This window comes from Harpia harpyja, chromosome Z (assembly GCF_026419915.1).
Source record: "Harpia harpyja isolate bHarHar1 chromosome Z, bHarHar1 primary haplotype, whole genome shotgun sequence".
Lineage (NCBI taxonomy): Eukaryota > Metazoa > Chordata > Aves > Accipitriformes > Accipitridae > Harpia > Harpia harpyja.
Genome location: NC_068969.1, coordinates 23,949,603 through 23,972,920, shown reverse-complemented (window position 1 = coordinate 23,972,920; position 23,318 = coordinate 23,949,603). Strand labels below are relative to the sequence as shown.

Here is a 23,318-nt window from a genome sequence, read left to right as displayed (position 1 = left end):
CTACAGGCAAAGCAAAACACTGGAGCATGACTCTGCTGAAAGCAGCCTGAAAAGCTGTGCCTGGACTCTTGTCTTCGCAGGACTTGTGAAGCAGCCAAAACTAATGGGCTTCTTCACATAGTCTCCATTTTCCGAGTCCGCAGGGAGAAAAGTTTCTGCTGTTCCCGAGGACACAAGCCCCTGTCCTGCAGTGCAACCCCACCAGAGTTACTCAGGGGCAGAAAATTGCACGGGGAAACCAAAATACTTTTGCCTTTGTTCTGTTTTGATATATTGGTTCTCAAAAGACTATATTCCTCCATAACTGCAGAATGGTCAAAGTTCAAACTGTATTGTTTTAACAGCGGTAGCAGTGTACTGAAAGTTTTCTATCCTCAAAACACCCCCCCAAAACAAAACCCCAACATCCCCCCCCCAAACAAAAAAAAAAAAGAAAAAAAGAAGGATTTCAGACATGGGATGTGGGCAGCAAACAAAGCCCCACACAGGTTTCGTCCATGCATGGTTGCTGCCAACAGCTCAAGCCAACCGTCCCTGCAAGAAGGGTGAACCCAGACAGTTTACCCCCAGGTGCAACCCTTAAATTCTGCCAGCAAACCCCAGCATCTTCCTTTCCGAAAACCAGACTGGGCTTTCTCCGATGCTCAGATGAACTCGTGTGAATACAGAAAGGTTTGTGCCAGCCCTCTCCATTACAAGCCCCTGTCCCCTCGCCCAGCGCAGTCGCTCTGAGTCGCGTTCCCCAGCCGACGTCCAACGCTGCCCTGATCCAGACAACAGGCTTCCCTGACCCCTCACGCTGCACCTCGGTGAGCACTTCAGAATAAATCACACTGCATCCCGCAGGGAAACATGCAAAGCCAGGAAAGACACATCAAGAATAGAGAAAAGCTTTGTGATTTTTTTTTTTCAGACAAATTGTTCATGTTTTATAGGTGTGCACCAGTAGGTGTTAGTTTTCTCTGTTATTCCTTCAGAGCTGTCCAAGTTTGCATTTAATTAACTAAATGACTTGAGCCATCCAATTCTTGTTGCTACTAATGTATCACAATTAGAACAAACTGTTGCCACGGCAACTGCTCAATCTATCATAATTCATAAACTGGAGCGAGCTTGCTTTGTGGTTTACGCAATCCTTGGGTTTCTGTGACATGCAGATGGGCGTTTATTGTTATGCTAAATTGGGAATGGGTAATCCCAGAATACAAGATGATTTAGGTGCTCATTTAAATGAGATTTAATTACAAAAACTCTATCATTTTAGGGCCTGCCAAATTCCAGTCATTCCACGATCCCCCATACTGTCAGGAGGTATCCATGCATATCAACACTAATCCAGAGCATCAGGGAAGAGCTTCCTCTCTTAATTATCAAACGCTACGTTTATTTTATTGTAAGAATAAACTGAGTCTCTGTCTCAAGTCTGATGCTGCAATGACAATTTACAGCAATATCCAAACCATTTTCCAATATGGTCTAACGAGGTGATACTGCGTCCTACTGCATCCTTTATCACTGTATGACAGCTCACAATTCCTCGTTACCAGCTCCAAGTTAACTCTGAAATTAACTCCTACACATCATACCTGAGAGATAACATTACAAATCACTATGAATTATTTAGAGCTCCTTATCAGCAGTTTCATTGGGGTACTTATACAGAAAGCAATCTAGAATATTACAGGATGAGAAAAACCTGAGCTTTAAGCCAAATCACCTCACACGTTTAACCAATCCATGACCTGACAAAAGTTAATGGCCCACAGACCCTATTCTGCATCTACATCTTATTAAATATATTTTTGACAGGATAAAAAAGCCAAATGCTGTTTATTGCTGTCTCCATAGCTGCACAGCATACCTGCTTTTATACCTAACTGAGATTTATTTACTGTCTTCTATCCCTTATTATGTATCAAGAAATAAATGTGGAGTACCTAAGCAGTTCCCTTATCTCTGCATGAGGAAGCCACAAGGAAGCTTGTAAATACAAGGCTGAATTTGTGAAAAACTATACCTTCTGTCAGCGAATGCAAGCCCTGGGCCTCAGGGGAGAAAAGCATCCAAAGGAGGAATTTTTCTGTGTGTATGATTGCAATCAAATCAAGCCAGTCCTGCTCCCACAGGGAAGTTTACTTTAATAAAGCTTGTCTTACCCATTACCTTCCTGAGCCCAGTGACACAGCGCTGGGCACTGAACAACCCCCGGTGCTCTGCAGACGCTACCTGGGCACACATCCAGAAGATGTGTTTATTTTTTCCCAAGCAAGTCCTTGCTCAGGTCCAAGTTAGATGAAATCTGGTGCTGGCGCTGGGCTCTGCCCAATGCTGGCGAGGTGGCTGGCAGCGCTCAGCACATGGAGCAATTATCAACAGGGATATTTAGAGGCCCTGACCTTTCCTTCTTATCTTCAGTCATTAACAGATTTCATTTTCCAGTCAATAAAATACACTAAAGCTACATTGATTTTGAAGTTCTGGAGAAGCAAATCACTTGATCTTTCTGCTTAAACTTCCTTGGTCCTCCAATTAAGGTACCAGAATAAATCTTAACTACCACCTAATATCAGTTTTCACAAGACTTTCTCTCCAGCTGTAATCACGTTTTAAGCACCTTGGCTAAACTAATTGATTTTCATTCCTTTCTGTTAACATCACCTAACACAATCTAGTGCTAAGCTTTTAAATGTGTTTTACTCTTCAACTTACTGGTGAATTATTGTTGCTAGTTAAGTTTGTTAGCAGGATCTGTTCCACTACTAAAAAGAGCTATCTTGTCTTCAAATTATATTTAATTATCTCCATTAAACATTACAGGCTGCTCTGATGTTGAAAATGTAAATCACAGGGAACAAGAGGAAGATGATAGCATATTGTTCATCACATGTTTTGTCCTCCTACTCCCTCTGCATTCTTTTAAATAAATGTCTCTAACTGTAAGTCCAATGAAGATCTTGTGAACGCTCGAGATATTCAATGCACAATACATACATTATTTTTCAGTTGTTATAAACACAACATGAGCATTACTTAATTGGTGAAGCCATATGACTCAGGGGCACGGGCAGGGTTAAACCTCAGGTTTCCCTGCTCTAGCAGAGGCAGTTAATGGCTGAAGGGATGGCATTTAATGGGCAATTAGCAGTGTAAGAAAGAAAGGGGGTTATTGCTGAGTGAGTAACCAGTTCTTCAGAAACAGGAGTTTCACCTCATTCCCCTGCCCTGGGTTTTGTCACCACAGACTCTTCAGCCATTTAAAAGCCAACTGCCAGCACGGATTGAACCATCTCTTGGTGCAGCGCCTGACATCATTAGCTGACAAGCGCTAAACCTGAAAACCCCTTCCTACAGCCCGGAGAGTTTGAGGCCAGCCAGGCTCTCCTGCCCACCGCAGCCGAGCCCAGCCGCAGGGCTGGGAGAGGGCGGCCAGGTAAGGACGATGTCCTGTACAACACGCCTGCCGTGGTACAGCTGCCGCTCTGTGGGCACAGTTCATAGAATCATTTAGGTTGGAAAAGACCTTCAAGATCATCGAGCCCAACCATCAACCATGCCCACTAAACCATGTCCTGAAGTACCCCGTCTACTCGCTTTTTGAATACCTCCAGGGATGGTGACTCAACCACTTCCCTGGGCAGCCTATTCCAATGTCTGACAACCCTCTCAGTAAAAATATTTTTCCTAATATCTAACCTAAATCTCCCTTGCCGCAACTTGAGGCCATTTCCAGCCCCCCCCCACCTTTCCCACTCCCACTGCTCAGTCTGGGAAAGAAAACACATGGATCTTCAGTTTCTGCTGCGGAGAGAATACAGGCGGGCATGTTAGCCATAGCAAAGACAAAGTTTAAGATGGAAACGGTGTCAAACCACCAAACGGCAGAAGGAAAAGGCCTTCCTTGTTTCTCTTTTCCCCTGTCTGCACAGGGCATCACATCACCTGGTGACAACCCACGGGGGGCTATGCCACAGCCATGGGCAGAGAGGAGACCTGGGTCCCGCACCCACAGCCCCCTGCCCCGGTGGTACGGATGCGGGCTTCAGGAGAGCTCCAGCTCTGCTTCGGGACTGCACCTCCCACCTCCCGAAGCTTTGCTCAGGCAGGTCGAGCAGAGAACTTCCCCAGTGAGATCCCTTCTTTAACAGGAGGGAAAAATGGTAAAAAAATACTCTCTCTCTGATCTCTTTCCCTAGGTTCCCTTTTCTCTTCCAATTTGTCTCCTCGCCCATGCATCAGAGCAGCTCTTCTTGTATATGCCTGTAGGCATCTTTGTTTTGGCAGTTGCAGACTAACCTCTTTCTCTTTGGGAAGGTTTTCATTTGTCATAAGGTATCGATCCACTGACAATAGTTCTCCGCTGCTTTCTGCCATATAAACAACATCACAGATTTCTAAAACTGCCTGGGAAGTAAGGGCAGAGCGGGAATCGGGGACATCTCTGTGCCAGGCACTGCAGGATGCTCCTTTCGCGCTTGCTGTTGATCAGGGACTCCTTGGTCCCTCCGTAACCAGGTTAAACAGCGTCAGGGCAGCTCAGCTGCTGCGGAACGAGCTGGCCAGGGACCACGGGACGTGTCCTGCTGGTGGCTGTGACCTGCCGGTGGCTGTGGTCCTTCCGCAGCCCCGACACCCACACACCCCACAGAGCAACAGATGTATTCGGCACTGGCACAGCACAACCGGGTCTGCAGGAGCCCCACAGCTCTGCTGCACGGTAAGGAAGGAAGGATCCTCGCCAGCTTTTTCTGTGGAATCATTTTTGATGAATATGAACACAGATTTTAAAATGCAGAACTGTAAACGTGCCCCCAATCACTTCTGACGGGGTACACTTGGGACACAAAATTTTTGCTTCGGTCTACGAGAATTCATTATTTTTTCTTTTTAACCTTCTGCTAAGCTTGTGCCTCAACGACAAAATACAAGGCAATTTCTTTGACTGAGTATGATGGTTTCTACTTTTGCTATTATTACATGCCTGCTTAAACCATTTAAAACAACAAATAAATCCTTCAGGTCAATATTTTTCTGTTCATCTCTTACGTATATTTTTTTTTGCTTTGCATTAAACTGGCCTTGCTAGACTGAAAATGCACTTTCAAGAATAGCTGTTTTCTTCCTCTGCAAACCCAGCTATATTTAGCTCACTGGTATGCACAGAGGACCTGACATTTTTGTCTTAGAGGAGCTTATTCAGAGCAAACTGCAACCATCTCCACAATCAACGGAGGTTTTGCTTTGCGATGGAGGAGATTTCCTTCCCAGTCCCTGCAGCTTTGGATTTTTTACCAATTTGGTAGAAAAGTCATTTCAGCCTTACTCTCTTGGGTAAAAACCATCAGCTGAATTGCTAGCTCCAAAGTTGTGCATTCTCTCTTCTTTCCACAATGCTCTGGTGCAGGGTAATACAATTGTACTACACATAGGAAGTCACTGCTCTGTGACGCCCGTCCCGCAAGCTCACCCCGACCAAATGAAAGGCAAAACTTCACTTGACTGACTCTCTCCTAGCAGGTTTGTTTTCTCCTTCCCTTTCATTTCTGTTTATTCTAAAAGGAACAGAAGAAAAATTTAGCTCTGAATGTGTGACCCAAGTACGGGCACTAAAGGATTCTCCTTCCATGTGGGACTGACAAGGGTACTTGATTTTGTGCCCTTCCGCAGGCTGCTTTCATAAGCCATTCATAAGCAATGACAAAAGTGCTTAAGGACCCATTCTTTCTGCTGAAGTGGTTTGATCAAATGAAACCCTGACTCTGGCATACAAGTTCAGCAAGAAAATTGAGAAACATCTGCATAACTTACATTGTATTGAATAAGCCCTTCATGGTTTTCTTTTTGTTCCTGGATGAGCTTAGAATCAGCAGCCATTATTTCTTACTCAAAATAACATTATTATGTTTCTACAATACCCATGGGGTTCAGAAACTGGTTATGATCTGCTCTCATAAAATGCTACTTCAGTTCCTAGCATTTGGCTTACAATGTTAGCTATGATCTACAGGATTTTTCTGAAAAGATGATTAACTCTTGTTCAAACAAAGGAACATTAATGGGAACTGAGGTTTTCCGCAGCAAAAATCAATCTGCACTATGCATATCACAGACCTAGCAGAGCACACCATCCTCTGGTCACCTGTTGTTGAAAAATCCTATAGAGGTTAGCACAGGGAATGACCTTTCAATACAGCTCCAAATCATCCCACCCGAACCCCTGAAACAGGGGTCTCCCAAAAAATGCATGCTAGAAGAGAATCAGGGTTGCAGGAATATATCAGTACCTCTGGAAAACCACATCGTCTTTGTCATGTATTTATCTCAAGCCTCACATACACAGGAAATTCAAAATAAGCATTAAAATACATTATCGCAAATTGAAACTATCTGCAAAGACATTCAAATAAACCTACCCTCCTCTGTTCTGAGCAAATGAGATAATTTTATGATTAATTCCTTGTAAACTAACTTTGAAGAGCTATTTTATCATGATACAGTCACCCCTTGTTCATATATGTAGGTGCCTTGAGGTACATGTGAGTATTCGCACTATTCAGAAGTGCTATTCACCAAACAGGGTTTTGTAAGACTGGGTTTTTACTGTTGCTACCATAGAAATAACAGCAAACTTGAAAAAATCCCCCACAAACACCCAACAGCAGTTGCATGGTTGATGCAACAGCTCTGCTGGAGAAATTATGTTGTCAGCTCAAGTGAGTTTGACATTGCAGAGATATCAAAACGCAAGCAAAGAGAAAAGTTTCATCAACAAAGTAATTACTCTTCTGGACTCAATGGAACCGCAATTATTTCACGTTGAGGTGTTGTCAGTTTATGCTGCAGATAAAAACTGTTAGGTAACACTGACAGGGGCCTATGCAGAGATTGCTTTTCAGATGTAAAACTCTCCTGGCAGTTCTAAATTTTCTAAAAAAAAAAAAGGAACCAAAAAGTACATGTCAACACTATGCATTAAACACCTACACATTTTTTCCTTTAAAAATTATGTTGCTTTTTAGCCAGAGGCAGTTAAGTATGCACTAGAAATCACAGAGGAAAAAGATACCCTTCTTCCACACTTTCGCTCGGCATCTTTTTGAAATAAGTTCAGTGCTGGTGTGCATTCACAGGAGAGGGCAGCTGGGCACCAAAGCTGAGCAGAGGCGGGGTGCCCGGAGAATTAGGGACAAATGCCCCTGCCACTTCAGGGGCTCAGAGCAGGCAATGTGAAAAGGCACCAAAACCATTCCTAAGTCTTCTGTCCCAGGCAATCTGGGATAGTTCATGCCTTGTGGCTCTTGGTTAACTTGGCAAAATCAAAATACAGAAGGCTGAGGAGGAGGAGCTGGTTTTAACTCCCTGATTTGATGACTTGGTGAAGCAATTTGGCTGCTCTGGGCTGCACCGGCAGCGTGGAGGAATGGTTCTCCCCAGATGCCAATGAAAAATTACTAATTTAGGGTTTTGCCCCAGAACATCCCCTTCCTTCCCCCAAGGTGGCACCTGCAGCAGCATGCCCTGCCGTGACACGTTCTCAGAGACCTGCAGTGTCTCTTCAAGGGGAGGGCATTTTCAGTCACACATTTTTGGTCTGCTTAAGTGGTCCAGAGAGGAAGACCACAGAACATAGCAGGGAATTTGGCAGCCCTGTTGCATTGTGCCCTGGTCACTGAGGCAGAAGTGGATAGGGGTGACCCTCTCTGGATTTGTGTGGGGGTATTTTCTCGTCTACAACGCGTGTTCCTTCCTGGGTTCCATTTATTTTTCCATCTTCCAAATCAGATTTTTTTCTCTCTCCTCTTCACAAAAGGAAATGGAAAAGGCTAGAATTACCACAGCGAAGAGATCCCCCACTTTCTACATCAGACATCAAAGCAGCATGCTCGCAGCCTTCAAAGAGTCCCTCGGTGACTGCAGAACTACTGCGGGGTTGCTAACTTAAAAGTAATTTCTGCTTAAATGAATACATCTCTGTTATGAGACAGCCACATACAAATTTAAACGTAGTATTATTACTCCATTATGAAGATACCTGCTTCAGTAATTGAAAATTTCACAAAATGAATTGATTGTTAATTATCTTTTAGCTTTTACCTATACATTCCTGTAAGGCTATTACGTTATAAGCATGAACACAACAACGGCACCGCTTATACCTGACTAACAGTTGGTGGCATCCCTTCATTGGAAATGTACACCCTCCTCCTTAGGTAATTATGTGGAACATGATTGTGGCCTTGGGCTCTGCCTGCTCCGTGTTTTCAATTAGATTTTACTACAGAAGTATATATTAACATTAAAGGAGCATTACAATGCAGCAAATGTGATAAAACAGATCAATGTTAGATGTACCTTATGCTTCTGTTGTTTCAAGAATCATAATCACCATTAATTTATGGTCTTCTGAGGAGGATCTAATTACTCTAATCATCTCTTATTTCACCCAGAGTATGCACTTTTGCTGTTACCTAGCTTTAAATACCTGCCTTGACAATACAGACAACATAGACCTGCGATTTTAGCAATCCTACAGCCTTTTACTGGCTTGGCTGAATTTAGAAGGTTCTGAGCACAGTCAGATGCTTGGATGGGAGATCTCCCAGACAGGATCAAGTGTGGGTAGAAATCCCTCTTCCAGAAGAGTCCTGACTTGGGAATACGATTGTGGGTAATATATTTATCACCAAAATGTCTTCATTCTTCCAGTCACTAGAGATGTCTCTGAAGAGCACAGGTGTCAACTCCCACACCCTGGCCAAATCCTGGGTGATTATTTTCTGCCCAGTTTGAATTGCCCTGTCTTCCCCACCTGACGACACCATTATTCATGCGGTTAATGCAATCGTGGAGGGCACTGTGCATACCCCCGTGGTGAACACAGCCTGAGAACATATATAGAACGACACACACCTGCCCGCCTTAAGCTATATTTCTGAGTGCTGCTAAAATAGCTACAAGCTAGCTGGTACAATGCTTCTAATATGCAGTTTTTAAATCCATCTGTAAAGTGCTTTAGGTTTCTTCTGCATGCAAGGAACCGTTATTACTGTTATTACTGTATTCATTTCTGAAACACTCCAATCTTTGCCTGGCTAAACATTATACAAATTAGTGGTGGATAAAAATGCAGAATCATTATATAGTTCCAGAAATAAGTGAAAATCAAAGCTTTTAAACACATTTAAATATACAGAGATATTTTCCCAGCGCTCATTGTTTTCTACCCAGTGTAGAAATGCAATTACAAGAAATTTCATGGCAACACATATTAATATACCATTTTAGTCTCACTTCAGAGAGTAGCAAAACTTTAGGAAATATTTAATGCTTTACAAAACTGACTCAAAGTGCTTTTGAAATACCGAGTGTCAAATCCGGTGTATAGAAATGCAGCTCCATCAGCGGAAGCGAGATCACGTTTGGCTATCCCAGAGCCAGGTTCCATTTCTTACACGATTGCTCCTTTTTTTTGTATTGCTTTCTGCAAAGACCCCACCTACCCGGCTTCACTCGTGCAATGCCTCACGGCATTGCTTGCGTAGTCTAAGCAGAAAGAGCAATTGTTTCCCGGGCTGAGCTCTGCAGCAGAGCAGCTCTTCTCCGTGCTCCCACCTCTGAGCAACGCGAATGCCCCGGGACAGCAGCGAGCCGAGTGCTTGCAGCAAGTCCCGCATACAGCACCTCTAGCCCACTGCCTAGGAGAAACCTGCACCGCCGGCCGTGAGTTCTCGGGATAAACTAGATGCTTTTACATCCATCTCTAATAGCTGGAGAAAGCTGCATGGAAGATAGCTCACAGTCATAGCAGAAAGATTGCGCTCGCTGCAATGCAATGCTGCTGACTCGGTGCGGTGCAATGCCGCAGACTCTTTTGCGGGAAAGCACTCAAGAGTTTGCACAGCTGAGGAATTGGCATCCCCCGTCCGCCCCCCGAGTCCCAGCCCAGACAGAGCCCAGGCTCCTCGCGGTACCCGCTGGCCCTGCAGGCACCAGCGCGTTCTCCTGCGGTGCGGGACACAGGCCGAGACGTCAGGGCACGGGCAGCCGTGCAGAAAGACAAACCCGCACTCTTTGCTTTCCTGTGGCAAGAGGCAAGGTACATGTACAGCTTGAGACGAGGCAATGAAATTATAAAATGGCCTGTCTTCTCTAGAGATGTTGCCTCAGGCACATCCTGCAGAACCACAAAGTAAAAGAGCTTCAAGTTTTCTTAAAAATACAACCACCACCCAGAAGTAAATCTATCCTCCATCGTGCATCTCCTCATGAATCTCTGAGGCGAACAGCCTTCACCCGATCCATCTCCTGCTAATGAGAGTCGCGCTCACCCTCCACGGGAGCAGGTACAGCATCATGTCGCAGCAGCCTCCGGATCACCAACCCAAGCAGCGAGCACTCAATCATCCCCCAGCCTCGACCACGAAGGGGAGAGCCGGGCACCGGCAGTATCAATCTCCCATCCTTTTTGGCATCAACCAGTGTAACAACTTTTTCTATCTAAGCTTTAATTTGGCTTTCTCTTCGTGGGCCCGAAGCCATTTCCCATCATGTCAAGAAGAAGTGACAGATAACCACGCTTCTCTCCGCTATACTGAAGTGGTAGGGTATGGTATATCCAGAAATCCCAGGTGCCCAAGTTTAGGCCACTATAATTTTGCTTCACTTTTTTTTTTATCCCCCCCCCCCCCTTTTTTTTACAGCAGCCTACTAAGCAGAGGGAGAGGGGGCAGGTATTCCTGATGAGGCCATCTACTCCCTGAAGTGATTAGTAAACAGTGTGAAGCAATCCAGTCAGTAATATTATATTTTTCCTGAGCTGTACTCTCCCGTAGGAGTTCTTAAAAGCAGCTGCTAAAGGTCATAAGCCAGCTATATTCAGTAAGCAGTGGGTCTGTGAGTGTCTGTTTGTTTAGGGAAGAAACCTCCCACCAAAGCACCAGGGAGAGAGAAACAAGCGTGTGGCAAAAGATCGATGACTCCAGAACTCAAAATTCCTTTAGCACTTACTGCTTCAATGATATTTATGTAAATACTGACTTCTTATTTTAGGGTTAATTCATTAGTAGTAGTAACATATTACAAGATTTTTGTGCTATTTTTTGACTAGTAACAGCATCCCTTTCCACTTGGAAAACAAAATGGATGCAGAAGGTAATAAAATAAATCTTATTGAGAACTTTATCAAGAAGTTAGACGTTTAAGATTTTTGATTAGTTCTGCTTAAATTAACTTGAAACTCTATAGACACTTAAAGGTATTCACAAGGTTTTTTTACATACTTTTACAGTAGTGCTTTTATATATCCTGACAAAAATATATGCCAGCAGGATCATTTTTGTAATAAAGGTTATCACCAAAAAAAATTCCACTGATTATTTCAATTCTCGATTTCAAAGAACACTTAATTTTCCCCTCAATTAAAATGAAATGCTATGTACTCACTGTGAATAGCCCAATACTCCACAAAAGTGGACTTTATTGTATACTCTGTTCTTGGAGCCTCTCCAGACCCTACAGCTCCAGCCTGAAGGGCCTTAACTGAAATTAAGTGAAGCTGCTTTTCAGTTCAGGCTTGTCTCAAGACAACTCTAATATCAGATACTTACAATCTATACTTTTGTCAGGGATACAACCTTGAGGCTGGATAAAATTAAGAACTTCAGCATCTGAACATGCAGATCCCTAAGATAATGAAGCAATGGGCAAACTGAAAGCATATCAATGAGAGAATTAATATTTGTGGTTAGCGAATTTTATGCAGGTACTACTAGTAGAACGCTTCTTTAAACAAAAGCTACATTTCACAACTGTCCTTTTATGAGCCCCAGATTACGGTAGATTCAAAGTCACGTTCCCTGTGAGCCTCAAAGCCTGATTTTCTCCACCATCCAACAGTATAAAACTCCAGCAAATGTTGCATTAAAATCCTCATAACTCCAAAATCCACATATGTAGAGTTGCTATAGCAACTGTCATCTCAAGCCTTCCCAGGGGAGAAAATAAATGTGTGTCCTACCTGGTTAATCGGTATTTGTGTTACAGAGAATTGAAGGGTAACTTAGTTTCACCAAAAAATAGAACATATACTGAAGTGCTACCGTGTTAATGTGACATTATTTAATCTGAATAAGAATTTGCTTTGCATGTGCCTTCAAATTACAGTATTTATGTAACACTCAACACAGTAAGTAAAAATGTTGCTGCCAAATATACCTGACTTATGCTGCTCATTGATTTGAAGAGGGAAGGTGGAAGAGTACATGGGATTAAGGACTTCAATTTTCATAATGGTTGTATTACAATAAAAAAACCCAAACAAAACAAACAGCCCTACAACCAAAGGGTCATGCAATCTGGATGCAAAAATAAGCTGATGGAAGATGATGACTGTATGGTCAACTTTTCCCCATTTCTCTTCATGCCAGGATGAATAAAGCTCCCAAGCAGGAAGACCACACTAGCTGAGAAACCATCATCACTCAGAGTCATGACTGTAACTTTTTTAACTTGAAAAATGTCCTGAAAATAATTCAAGAAAAAAAATCCCATTTGGAGAATATATTCAGGAGCATGTTGACAGTTATCACTTGCTTGTAGAAATATCCAGAAATGTATTATTTTAATCTTAGCAATTACTAAATAAAAGTAATCACAGCTATGAGGCAATAAAATCTCTGTGAAACAAAAATATAATGATGACATATCCCTCTATGTTAGTTCAATGACATAATTTGAGAAAATAAGATCTTAGGAGAATATTCAACATACACAACTACATCTGTACATAGTTAAAGAGTACAGATATGGACTTCAAACCTGCAGAGACAATGATTTCTTTTAATCTAATGGTTATAGCTCTGGCGAGTTTCCAAATTGCACTCCTCCTTCAAAATCTGAAGAGCACGCTCACAGGAAGCCATACATCTGTACCTACTAGTAAGCGATGCCGTCAGTCTGAGTAAAATGCCAAACGTGCTTGTACAGTAATGCAAAGCAGCATTAGGTTTTGGGCAAGTGAAGTACCCAAGTGGATACTGTCATGCCTGCTCCATAAAGCAGGTTGATGTTCAGGTTTGCCATTAAAGGGATCCAATTTTTCAGTATTACATTCTAGGGATTCAGGAAATTTAATTTAAGCAACAGTGTATATATATAGTAGTACTAAATAACCACAGGAGAAGAAAATATCTTGTGATCTCATAGTCCTTCATAATTAGAGCTAAACATTGTTCAAAGAAAGGGAGAACACAGCGGCAAGACAAAACCCCACCCTAACCAAAGCTGTTTACCACAAACCCACAGGCGATTCCTCCTGCCCTATTAATCTCCATACACCACCACCAATACACCCAAATTCAGCATTTCCATAGTCTCCCAATCCGTCCTTCCTGCACAAATTTTTTTAAAAGAAGAGATTATTTCTAAAAGCTTACTTCCACTTTGGGATGTGCTTTTTATCTCAGCTTCCTTCCTGGGAGATTCTCCTGCAAACACGGTGAAGGAGAGGGACGAAGCACCTCTGGGGAGGCTCCTGCTTCTTTAGGCTTTGCCGCCAGGCTGCGAAGAGGCTCTGCTGCCTGCCTTTGCCACTTGGCCACCCAGTGCCGGTGAGCAGGGACCCCGGGGCTGGGGACACACAGCCAGACGCACAGTCTTACAGACAGAGCTGCTGCGTGTTGGCTTCGTCGGAGGAAGGTGAAGGCGTGTTTCTGTCTGTACTGCTGCTGAAGGCACTGACTGAGGATGCCACGCATGGGTCTGGGAGTCGTACTTCTATCCGCCTGTCCCAGCCATCTTTTCATATTCACTTAATCATAAATACAACTACGTTACATGACAAAGGCTAAAAAAATGGTAATAAGAAGTGTTGAAAAGTATTGTTTTTCCTAACAATAAATTGACTTCTATGCACAGAGAAAGCAAGCCAGTATTTTAAGAACTCTACATATCACATTGATTTAACTACAGATGCTTTTTCCCCTTCACTTTGCTTTTATGGTGAAAGTATTGCCTCTGGAAATCTGCAACGGTGTAAGTTTTAAAAATATTTACATTACAAGAGAGACTAATAATAAAAAAAGCAAACTATTACTGCCACCCACGAAGTGATGTTTCCAAGTTGTGTTAGAGCATATCACATGCTCTGCCGTGCGCTATCTGTAAAAGGAAAAAAATAAAACCAAAAAAAACCCCCAAGAAATGAAAATGTGTGACTTCGTGAAACCAGGTTAATCTCAACGCATCTCCCAAAACATTGCCCAAGCAGGAGCATGCTGCCAGGGAACAGCCTTCCCACGGAAGGAGCAAACCTGGCATCCCCGCAGCAGCGACGTGAGCCGGGGATCCCGAGGCACCACGCGAGACGGAGCATGGCAGAGCTCCCCGTGCTGCACGCAGGGACAGGGCATGGGGACCTGGCCCCGATCAGCCCCGGCAATCCCCTCTGCAGCACCCTGCCTCTGGAAATGAGTTTAAATCAGAAACAGATAATCAAAGTAAAAGTGGATGAACAACCAAGCGAGAGGCTGCAGGGACTAATTAACCTCCGGTGCAGGGCTGCGCGGGGCAGGGTGCGAGGCGCAGCTTGCCGCAGGACGCATTCCCACACCACCTGCACCCCTTCCCATCCTTTCACTTTCGTACTCTAAAATTTTGACTCAATTTGGCTTATTGATTTAGCCATGCTTCGCCTGACCTTACAGAGCAATCTGTGCTCTTTTCAAGTGCCAATTCGTATTGACTCTGCCGTGGAGCTATGACTCCTATAATTGGTTTAACAGCTCTTTGAGGCCACTTTGTTTCTGATAAGATACCCACACATCTCCCGAGAATTTAAAATAGTTTTGTTGTCAAAAACAATTACACCAGGAGTGTAAAAGCAGCGTTTCATCCCTACAGTCCCTCTCCAAATGTGTGGGTTAACAAGCTGAGCAACGCCAAGGTGGGAGCTGGGGGGCAGGCAGGGATGGGCACCGTCCCCTGTCCTCAATGCCAAAAGCCCGCTGACCCTTCAGCTGATGGTGATTTTGGTCGTTAGGAGCTGCTCAGAGTGGAACAGTAAGTGAGCCTCTCTTCTCTGTTGGGATTCCTCTCTATATTTAGTGGCTTTCCACCAAATACTAATGGAAGGATCATTCTGAGCAAAGACATGGCACGGTTCCAGTCCCCAGTACTGTGTCCTGGTCCTCGAAGGTTACATCAGCAGTTTAGAATATATACTGATAGTTACAGGAAAACACAAGAAAACCCCACCCCGAAAGACAACCCCCAAAACCTAGACAACAGCAGCGATTCCCAGGTATGGGGCAACGGCTATGTGACCATTGCATCAAAGCCAAAGAAACCCAAAGAAAGGTGAAATGTGGTAAGGACAACGATATTCCACGCCCACTAGGAAATGACATGTTGCATTATCAAACTAAGCCTATAAATTATAACTGACCATGTGTTTTCTGAATTTTTAGATAGTGGACAAAGAAACTGGCTGAGTAAATGCAAGCTGTGAAAAGGTCAGGGATCCGCTTTTTTCATGTGCCACCTCCCATACACCTAATGTTTTACCTCCATCCTGTAGCATAAACTCCGATATCTCACCTTTCTCAACCCATACCACCCCCCTCCAGTGTGCTGCAAATGCTACTGCTTGAATTATTTGCCTTTTATGAATTACTTGCAGCATACTTCTACTTCTTTTTTTGTTGCTGTTGTTATTTTCTACACTGAACAAGGTAGGTATTTTCAATATGCTTTCTACAAAACAACATTATGCTTGTATTTATTGATAAAATAAAATAAATCCATACAATGAGAATCACAACATTATATATAACACCATTTCTCACTTTAAAAGATTGTGTTGCATGAGATTTTCAGCAGGTGCAATTTCCATTTCAGCAAAGAGCTGTGTGGCTAAGCTTAAGCACAATATTTTCCACAGAAAATATCTGACAGGAAATCACTAGCAATCACCAAAAAGTCCAATCCCCTCACCCCCACTCAAAAAAAGAGAGACAGAAAAGCAAGCAAAGCAGCAAAACTACTGCAGCTCGATCTCTGCGTAGGGCAGAAGGCGGAAAAAGCCTGAACAGCAAAGCCATCGGTCCAGCGCACCGACCGAACCCGCTACAGCCAACGTCTGCCAGCGCCACGGGCTGGGGCAGCTGGAGAGACCAGCTATAGCGGCTGTACGTAAGTGCATTCACACGTGTCGCGTGCACGCCCATTGCACAGGTACGATCACGCTGGGCAGTTTGTCGGACAAAACGTCGCAGCTTTCAGTCCACGGAATTGCAATAAGCCCCCGCAGCACCTGAGGAGTTTGGGCTGTGATGGCCAGAAGATACTGAGGTCCCTTGTCCCCAGCGTCCCCCCTGCCAGGGCTGCCCCAAGCAGCAGCGGCCAGCGCCGCCGGCTGTGTTCCCCTGCGCTGGAGCACAGCAAAGGGAAGGGCTGTTTCCTTCGCCCAGTACCCTCTTCTGTGCTCTGTGTGAAATCGAGTTAATCAGCATCTCTTTTGCTGTCCTACACGAATTTGTACAAGAATCTTACGCTTTCAAAGGACAGGGTAAATCAGCTCTATGACTACATGGAAACCTAAAGCTTTTGCTACTGAATGATTTTGAACGCTGGCAGCAGCCTTTGAAATTCTTTGGGTCTTTCTATCACCTGCTTAAATCTTTGCAGACAACAATTTAAAGCACTTCATCTTGGTCACCTGCAGGCCTAAAGCATTCCCAGGCAGGGAGCACAAAAGCTGCACTGTACTCCCTGCATCAGACCAAATTTATAAACGGGCCCAACTGTGTTTAAAGCTGCTTATGCTGTTTCTTATCTCTCCCTTGACAGGGAGAGCAGAGATGTTTGAAGCATTTGTAAGACTTGGCAGACCTCCTTTCCAGTTGAAATTAATTCCCTTTAGGAATGCAACGGCTGCCTGTAAAGCCCATTGCAGAGGTGAGATGATACATGAAAACCTCTATAACCTCTGCTTCCTCCTGGGCAATCCCTTCTTCCACCAGTGAACTGAGGCCAAAACAATTGCAAATCTCTGTACAACCAATGTCCCGAATTGCAAAGAACAAAGCTCTGGTGCGGGCACCTTCCTATGGAAGGGACTTCTAGCCAAAGCACGGACCCACCCGAACGACACCACTGTCTTCCTGCAATTTTACTTCAATAACCCGTAATTTTAACAACTGCAAATTTGGAAATTATATCCCTGGCACAAAATGAGACGTGTTAGCTGGGATCTGAAATTTGCTCACTCATTTAAAAGATGCAATAATTTTATCCACAGCGGTGAGCTTGCCCAAGTCTTGCATTAAAGAACAAATGTTAAATGAAGATAGAGGCAAAAAAAAAAAAAAGGAGCAAGAAGCCAAAGCTCTTTCCTGCACAGGGAAGCTTGGGTTCAGTAAGTGGAGATAACTGACAGCATGCTACTAAATCCATGCAAGATCTGTGGGAGAGCATTTGAGGTGAGGTCAACGATGCCTAGATTCAGCCAGAGTACGCCACAGGTAAGGAGACATGGCAATGGTTTTCCCTGGGCTGGGGAGAGTTAAACGATCTTACAGCCATTCAGGACAGCCTAGTATTTTCATTTCTCCCTGAAGACTAGGCTTGCAGGTGTTTGCCAAATCACTCTGAAATTACAGCTATCTCCAAACAAGATTCAGAGGGAAGTAAAACCAGATCTCTATCACTGAGCATTAGCTGGAGCCACTTGGGCAGCAACAGGAATGTGCAGAAGGGGCCCGAGACCCAGGAGGTAATTGAAGTTGCAATGCTCAGTCACTCACAGTTTCATTCAGCCCTACACATTGTAATAGCAGATTGATTTTTCACCTCTTGAATACTGTTTACTCAAAACACACAGAGCAACTAAGGTTTTCCCTTTTTAAACACTTTAAGGGCAAATCTGAAAAGTTTTTTTCTTGCCAATAGACCTTCCAACACTGTTTTGGAAAATGAATCGTACTGTCCTCTGGCTGTTTACTATAGCCTGCTTCCTCCACGGCCACCATCCCCACCAACAAATATCATGAGAAGAAGGGAGTGACTTTCTCCTTGTTCCGCTGTGTGAGACAAAAGAGAGGCTGTTAACGTTTGTACCTAAACCATCATCACAGCATCAGCTGCAACACACAGGGTTGGGATCCCAGCTAACTGCTGGTCCCAGCAGAGCCGATTCGATATATTTACAGAGCGCTTTAAACCTGATTTCTGTTGGCAGCAAAGCCCAAAGCTGACCAAGTTTTGCATCTCTTCACATGCCCATCTGCTCTGATTGCCAGGGCCTATTTCCCTAAGCTGCCCAGCTCCTTTGCTCAGCTGCCAGTGCCTGAGCGGCTGTGAGCACAGGTTGGATGTGATGTGCACTTGAGCCCTGGGACAGACACACTGCAGACTCCTCTGCTGCATCTGAAGCCTCTCAAAGCCAGCTTCTAATTGAGTCTGATGGCGCTTTGCAATAATTCATTTTTGTAACAATCCAACTAATGGATTAGATCCTAGTGTTTGGATGCTTTTTCTTAAGTCGCATAAGTGTAACATTTTGGACTGGCTTTTGGTGAATGAACAACATAGGCTTACTTGCGAAGAGAAGCAACCTGGCATTCACTCCAGGACTCTGGCTATACCCTTGCCATGAGCTATAGAGTAAGTCTACCTGGGCTAGTTTAAAAATAACCCGTGCAGAATGCAGTGTCAGTCTAGTCTCAGCAGCTGGAGCTCAGGACAGACTATTTACCCTGCGGTGTAAAGGTGTCCTCAGGCTGCTGTTTGTGAAGCAGAGCACTCATCAGGCTACGCACTGCCCTCAGTGCTGAACTCCAGAAGCACAGGAGTATACTTGACCATTTTTTGACTTTTTTTTTTGCTTACATCTTGTATTCAAAATGATTTAGTTAAGAGATGCCTCTTTCTGGACAATATGACAGCTAATTCCCACTTATCCTACTGAAAAGATACAATTGAAATGGATGCCACAATAAAACTAATGGCTAATATGATTGCTATTGATCATTTGCCAGTTTATCAAATGAATAGCTAAACGGAGAAGGAAAATAGTGCTATATATTGCACACATCTCAGTAATGAGCTAACTGGATAGCTCATTTTAAAATCTATGTAAAGCTGAACATCAGTGTGTAGTTTATAACTGCAATGAATCCTGATACATCAGAGCACGTTTGTTCATTTTCACCTACCTTTTCGGCTGACTGGGCAGTGCCAAAAAATATTGGAATGAAGGCAAGCCATACTATACAGGTAGTGTACATAGTGAATCCAATGGGTTTAGCTTCATTAAAATTCTCTGGGACACCCCGAGTCTTGATGGCATACACAGTACATGTAACCATTAGAAGAATGCTATAACCCAAGGAACAAATGATTTGTAGATCCGTAATGTCACATTTGAGAACTCCTCTGGCTTGATCAGGGTTCATAGTTTTCTGCTCATCATAATCTATGATGATGTTGGGTGGGTCAACTGCAAACCAAATAAAGACACCTAGAAGCTGAACAGATATCAAACTCGACGTGATCGCCAGCTGCGATGTGGGGCTTATAAGCCTAGGTGCAGTCACTGACTTTTTGCCCTGTTCAAATATGCGGTAGATGCGGTTTGTTTTAGTTAACAGGGCTGCATAGCTGATGCACATCCCCAAGCCCAAGAAGATACGCCGGAAAGAGCACACTGCAACATTTGGTTTGGCGATCATCAGAAACGTGATTATGTAGCACAGAAATATCCCTGTTAACAGGACATAGCTGAGTTCCCGCCCAGAAGCCCGGACAATGGGAGTGTCGTTATATCTGATGAATGTTGCCATGACAAAAATGGTGGCAATAATTCCCAGCATAGCCAAGAAGACGGGTATCACAGCCCAGGGCGAGTGCCACTCCAGCTTGATGATGGGTATTGAACGGCATCCCGTTCGGTTCTCGTTGGGCCGCTCGTTGTATGAGCAGAGCAGACAAGTCACCTCGTCCGCCTGGTACTGATAGCCATCGCAGAGCTCGCAGTGCCAGCAGCACGGCATGCCCTTCACCATCTTCTTCCTCTCTCCTGGCTTGCAAGGCAGGCTGCAGACCGAGGATGGGACTTCACGCACTCCTTTGCCCCACTGCATTTCATCGATCTACAAGACATGTGAAATAGAAAGAGGAGGGTTATTTAGATGTTACTGTCAGACAACCAGGGTGGGAATGGAAGCAGGGAGGACCAAGGGGGAACCTACAACAGAGAAAAACCAAATGGATAAACTTTATACGTGGTAGACTCCTGGAAAAGCACTAGGAACCACACACACTAGTGTCTTCGCATGGGACTCTAGAGCATGACTGTATTTACTGCCTTCATTTTTCACTTTTATTAGTCGTTAATTCTGGCGGCATGACACACAACATCAGATAAAACAGTAGAGTGCAAACCTCTTCCTTTTTCCATGAAAATTAGTAAGAACACTGCAATGGCTTGAGGGAGGGCAGGAGTTACATTCACAAAACTGCCTTCCACGCATCTAGAGCTTGGGGCTTCTCACTGAGACCAGAACAAGAGATCTCCCTTCTTGGAACTACTACTGACCAGGTTAATATTTTAAATGAGGTGGAAATGTATCTTATATAGGGCATGGAATCAGTGAGAATGTGGCAAGATCTGCAGTATGAGCCATGTAAGAAATATGAAGGACAAAGAAAATAGTCATCAATGAAAAATGCAATAATTAGATAATATTTCATTTCAAAGTCACATTCCACTTTTGAAACACCATACATGCTTCTGGGAATGCAAATTAGAAATGATTATATTAAATAAATGGAAAGTCTCACTTGCTCTGCAGTCTTAAGAAACCTAAACTCCAAAGTATGTGCACAAAGGCTCCCAAGGGCTGCAGAAAATTAGATTCACAAATCATTTCAAAATATTCCAGACTAAAGCCACTAACCAGTTTCCAAGATAAAGGGAGGTTTAGCATTGGAGCCCCCCTGAAATAGTCCAGACTGGAACCACTGGGAAGGTCCTGACATTCCCAGTGCCAATTCATTGCATCACTTACCAACTCAGCTGCCCAGCAAAATTTCAGTGGCTCCGATAGCTGCTCTGTGTATGTGTGTGTGTATATGTATGGCTTTTCCAAGTACAAAACCTAATCTCCTGGGATAGATGTGAATATGTGCTATTAAAAACAAAATTCCAGCTCTTTTTTTTAGGTTACTTAAATGCTTACAAGCTCCACTATTTTCCCTACAAGTAAAAAATTCTACGATGAGTTTCTTGAATCAGCTGCCTTGATTATTAAGGTATACAGGAAGACTGGGGTTTGCAAGTCTTAAATTGAAGGATTAAGTTGCACTTTCCTAATTTAATTCAAAATAGATCCTGTATAATCTTCGTTTCATATATCTGAAAAAAAACCCTAAAGTCACACACTGCTCAAATACTATACTACCAAGAGTTTCTGCTGTGAATGTTATAAAAATAATCCCTCAATAACAGATATTCTAGAGGTCTGCCACTGCTTGAGAAACTTCATTAACCTTCAATATTCACAACTTATTCTGGAAAAAAAAAAGAAAAAAAAAAAGATCCATGAACTCTTCTTTCATACTGCACTGAGCTGAAGGTATGTAGCTTACCGAAGCCGAAGGAATACTGATGATAAAGGAGAATACAAAGACTCGTTTAATTGCACTGGTAAATGGTAGGTTAGTCTTACTGAAGAGTATGCATAAGGAGCCAGAAAGTCCATTTCTGTGCCCGACTCCCTCACTGCTCCAACTAAAGGCTAGCAAGCCCTTTACAAACCTGGAGTTGAATTCCTAGGTTGTGCGTATGCCTCACAAGAGAGCTGGAGTAAGCTGGCACATGTCCGTGTAACTTACTCGCTGCAGAGGCACGATAAATATTGTCAGCCAGAAAGAGAACCAGAGACAGTGAGTAAAGAGAACCAGGGCCAAGATTTCTGACCCATAAAACAGGTGTGAAAACTTCATGACAATTCCTTAAGAAACCAAGTGACCGACAGTTTGCCTCTTCTTATACTCTTCTTAATCACTGATTTGTACCTTGCCCTTTTAAAAAGTAGACTGAGACAGGGTAACTGCAACTTACCTGTACAGCTAGAAAGTGAGACACATTGATCCAGCCTGGAGCCTCCATTTTCTATAATAACTATTAAACACAGAAGTTAATTGACGTCCTTGTTATAGCATGCAATGATATGAAATGAGAAAGGCATCCTAACTGCATGGATTTTGACCCAGTCTGCAGTGATGAAAGGGTTTCCATCAATTTTCTGCATGCTAATATCTCACAGAACTACAGAATTATGAATGTGCTATCATATCCCCCGTTTATGATTTACAAAAGGATGAATTTCCATATTCTCAAAAGTATCCCATGGCATTGCTGGATAGTTGGGACAGCCTAACAGTACTTTATTCTGCACAGATTCTATGTGTAAAGAGATAAATAGAAGATCAGGCAAAATTATGGAAAGTCCTTTTTCTGGTCTCCTGGGACGACACCACGATAACTCTGTATCACTGGCTTCTGAAAGATTTGCAGCGTTCTGCTGCTTCTGCTGAGAAAATTAATGATGAAAACTGCCTGTCAGATAAACCACCTGGCACCAGAGCCTGGTGCGTGGAGATGAGAATCTAAGTCAAGATAGAGACACTTTTCCCACTCAGAAAAGAACATTTTTGAAACATTTTTTGTCTTTGACATAAATTATTGTTTCATAACTCCTTTCAGAAACGCAAACAAAAGCAATAAAATGTTCATCTGTCTATTTGGCTGCTTTAGGATTGAGTAATTGTGCCTGATGTACTTTTTTTTCTGTCGCCCTTGTCCCCTCCCTCCTTCTTCCAGCTTTTAGTGCAGTTTCCTTGAAATAATTTAGCTTTTGAAAACTCGAATCTAAAAAATACTTCTATTGTGGCAAGTAATTGTTATATTCAGCCATTTCTTGCATTTACTTACATCTATACCTGCTTATCTTCAATGACTTTTTCCCAAGACTTCTAGTCACTATGAACTGGAAATTGCTTGCTTAAAGATTTTGAGCTCAGAGTTTCAGGATCAGGATCATAAAATCCTGATAAAGCAGCAAGGATAACTTTTGTCCACAACTACTGTAAGAGGACCTTCAACAAAAACAAAATAGCAGAACATTTCATTCAGGGGCAGGAACCGCAGCACTGGTTTGGTCGCTTCTTTCTTAACATGTCCGTCGGACGCAGTCATGGCGCAGCCCACTGCCGCGTCCTCCCCAAGCTCTCACTGATGGCAAACCAGCAGCGGGAACGTC

General features: G+C 43.4%; 1 protein-coding gene across 4 annotated transcripts in view; it reads right to left on the bottom strand.

The window, feature by feature from the left end:
- GRM7 (glutamate metabotropic receptor 7) overlaps positions 1-23,318 on the bottom strand; it is a 317,615-nt gene that overhangs the window by 51,416 nt on the left and 242,881 nt on the right. For all 4 annotated transcript variants that reach the window (XM_052778044.1, XM_052778041.1, XM_052778043.1 and 1 more), the window contains exon 8: positions 19,209-20,144. In XM_052778044.1, coding sequence (XP_052634004.1) covers positions 19,209-20,144 — 936 coding nt within the window. The remainder of the gene's footprint in view (positions 1-19,208; positions 20,145-23,318) is intronic.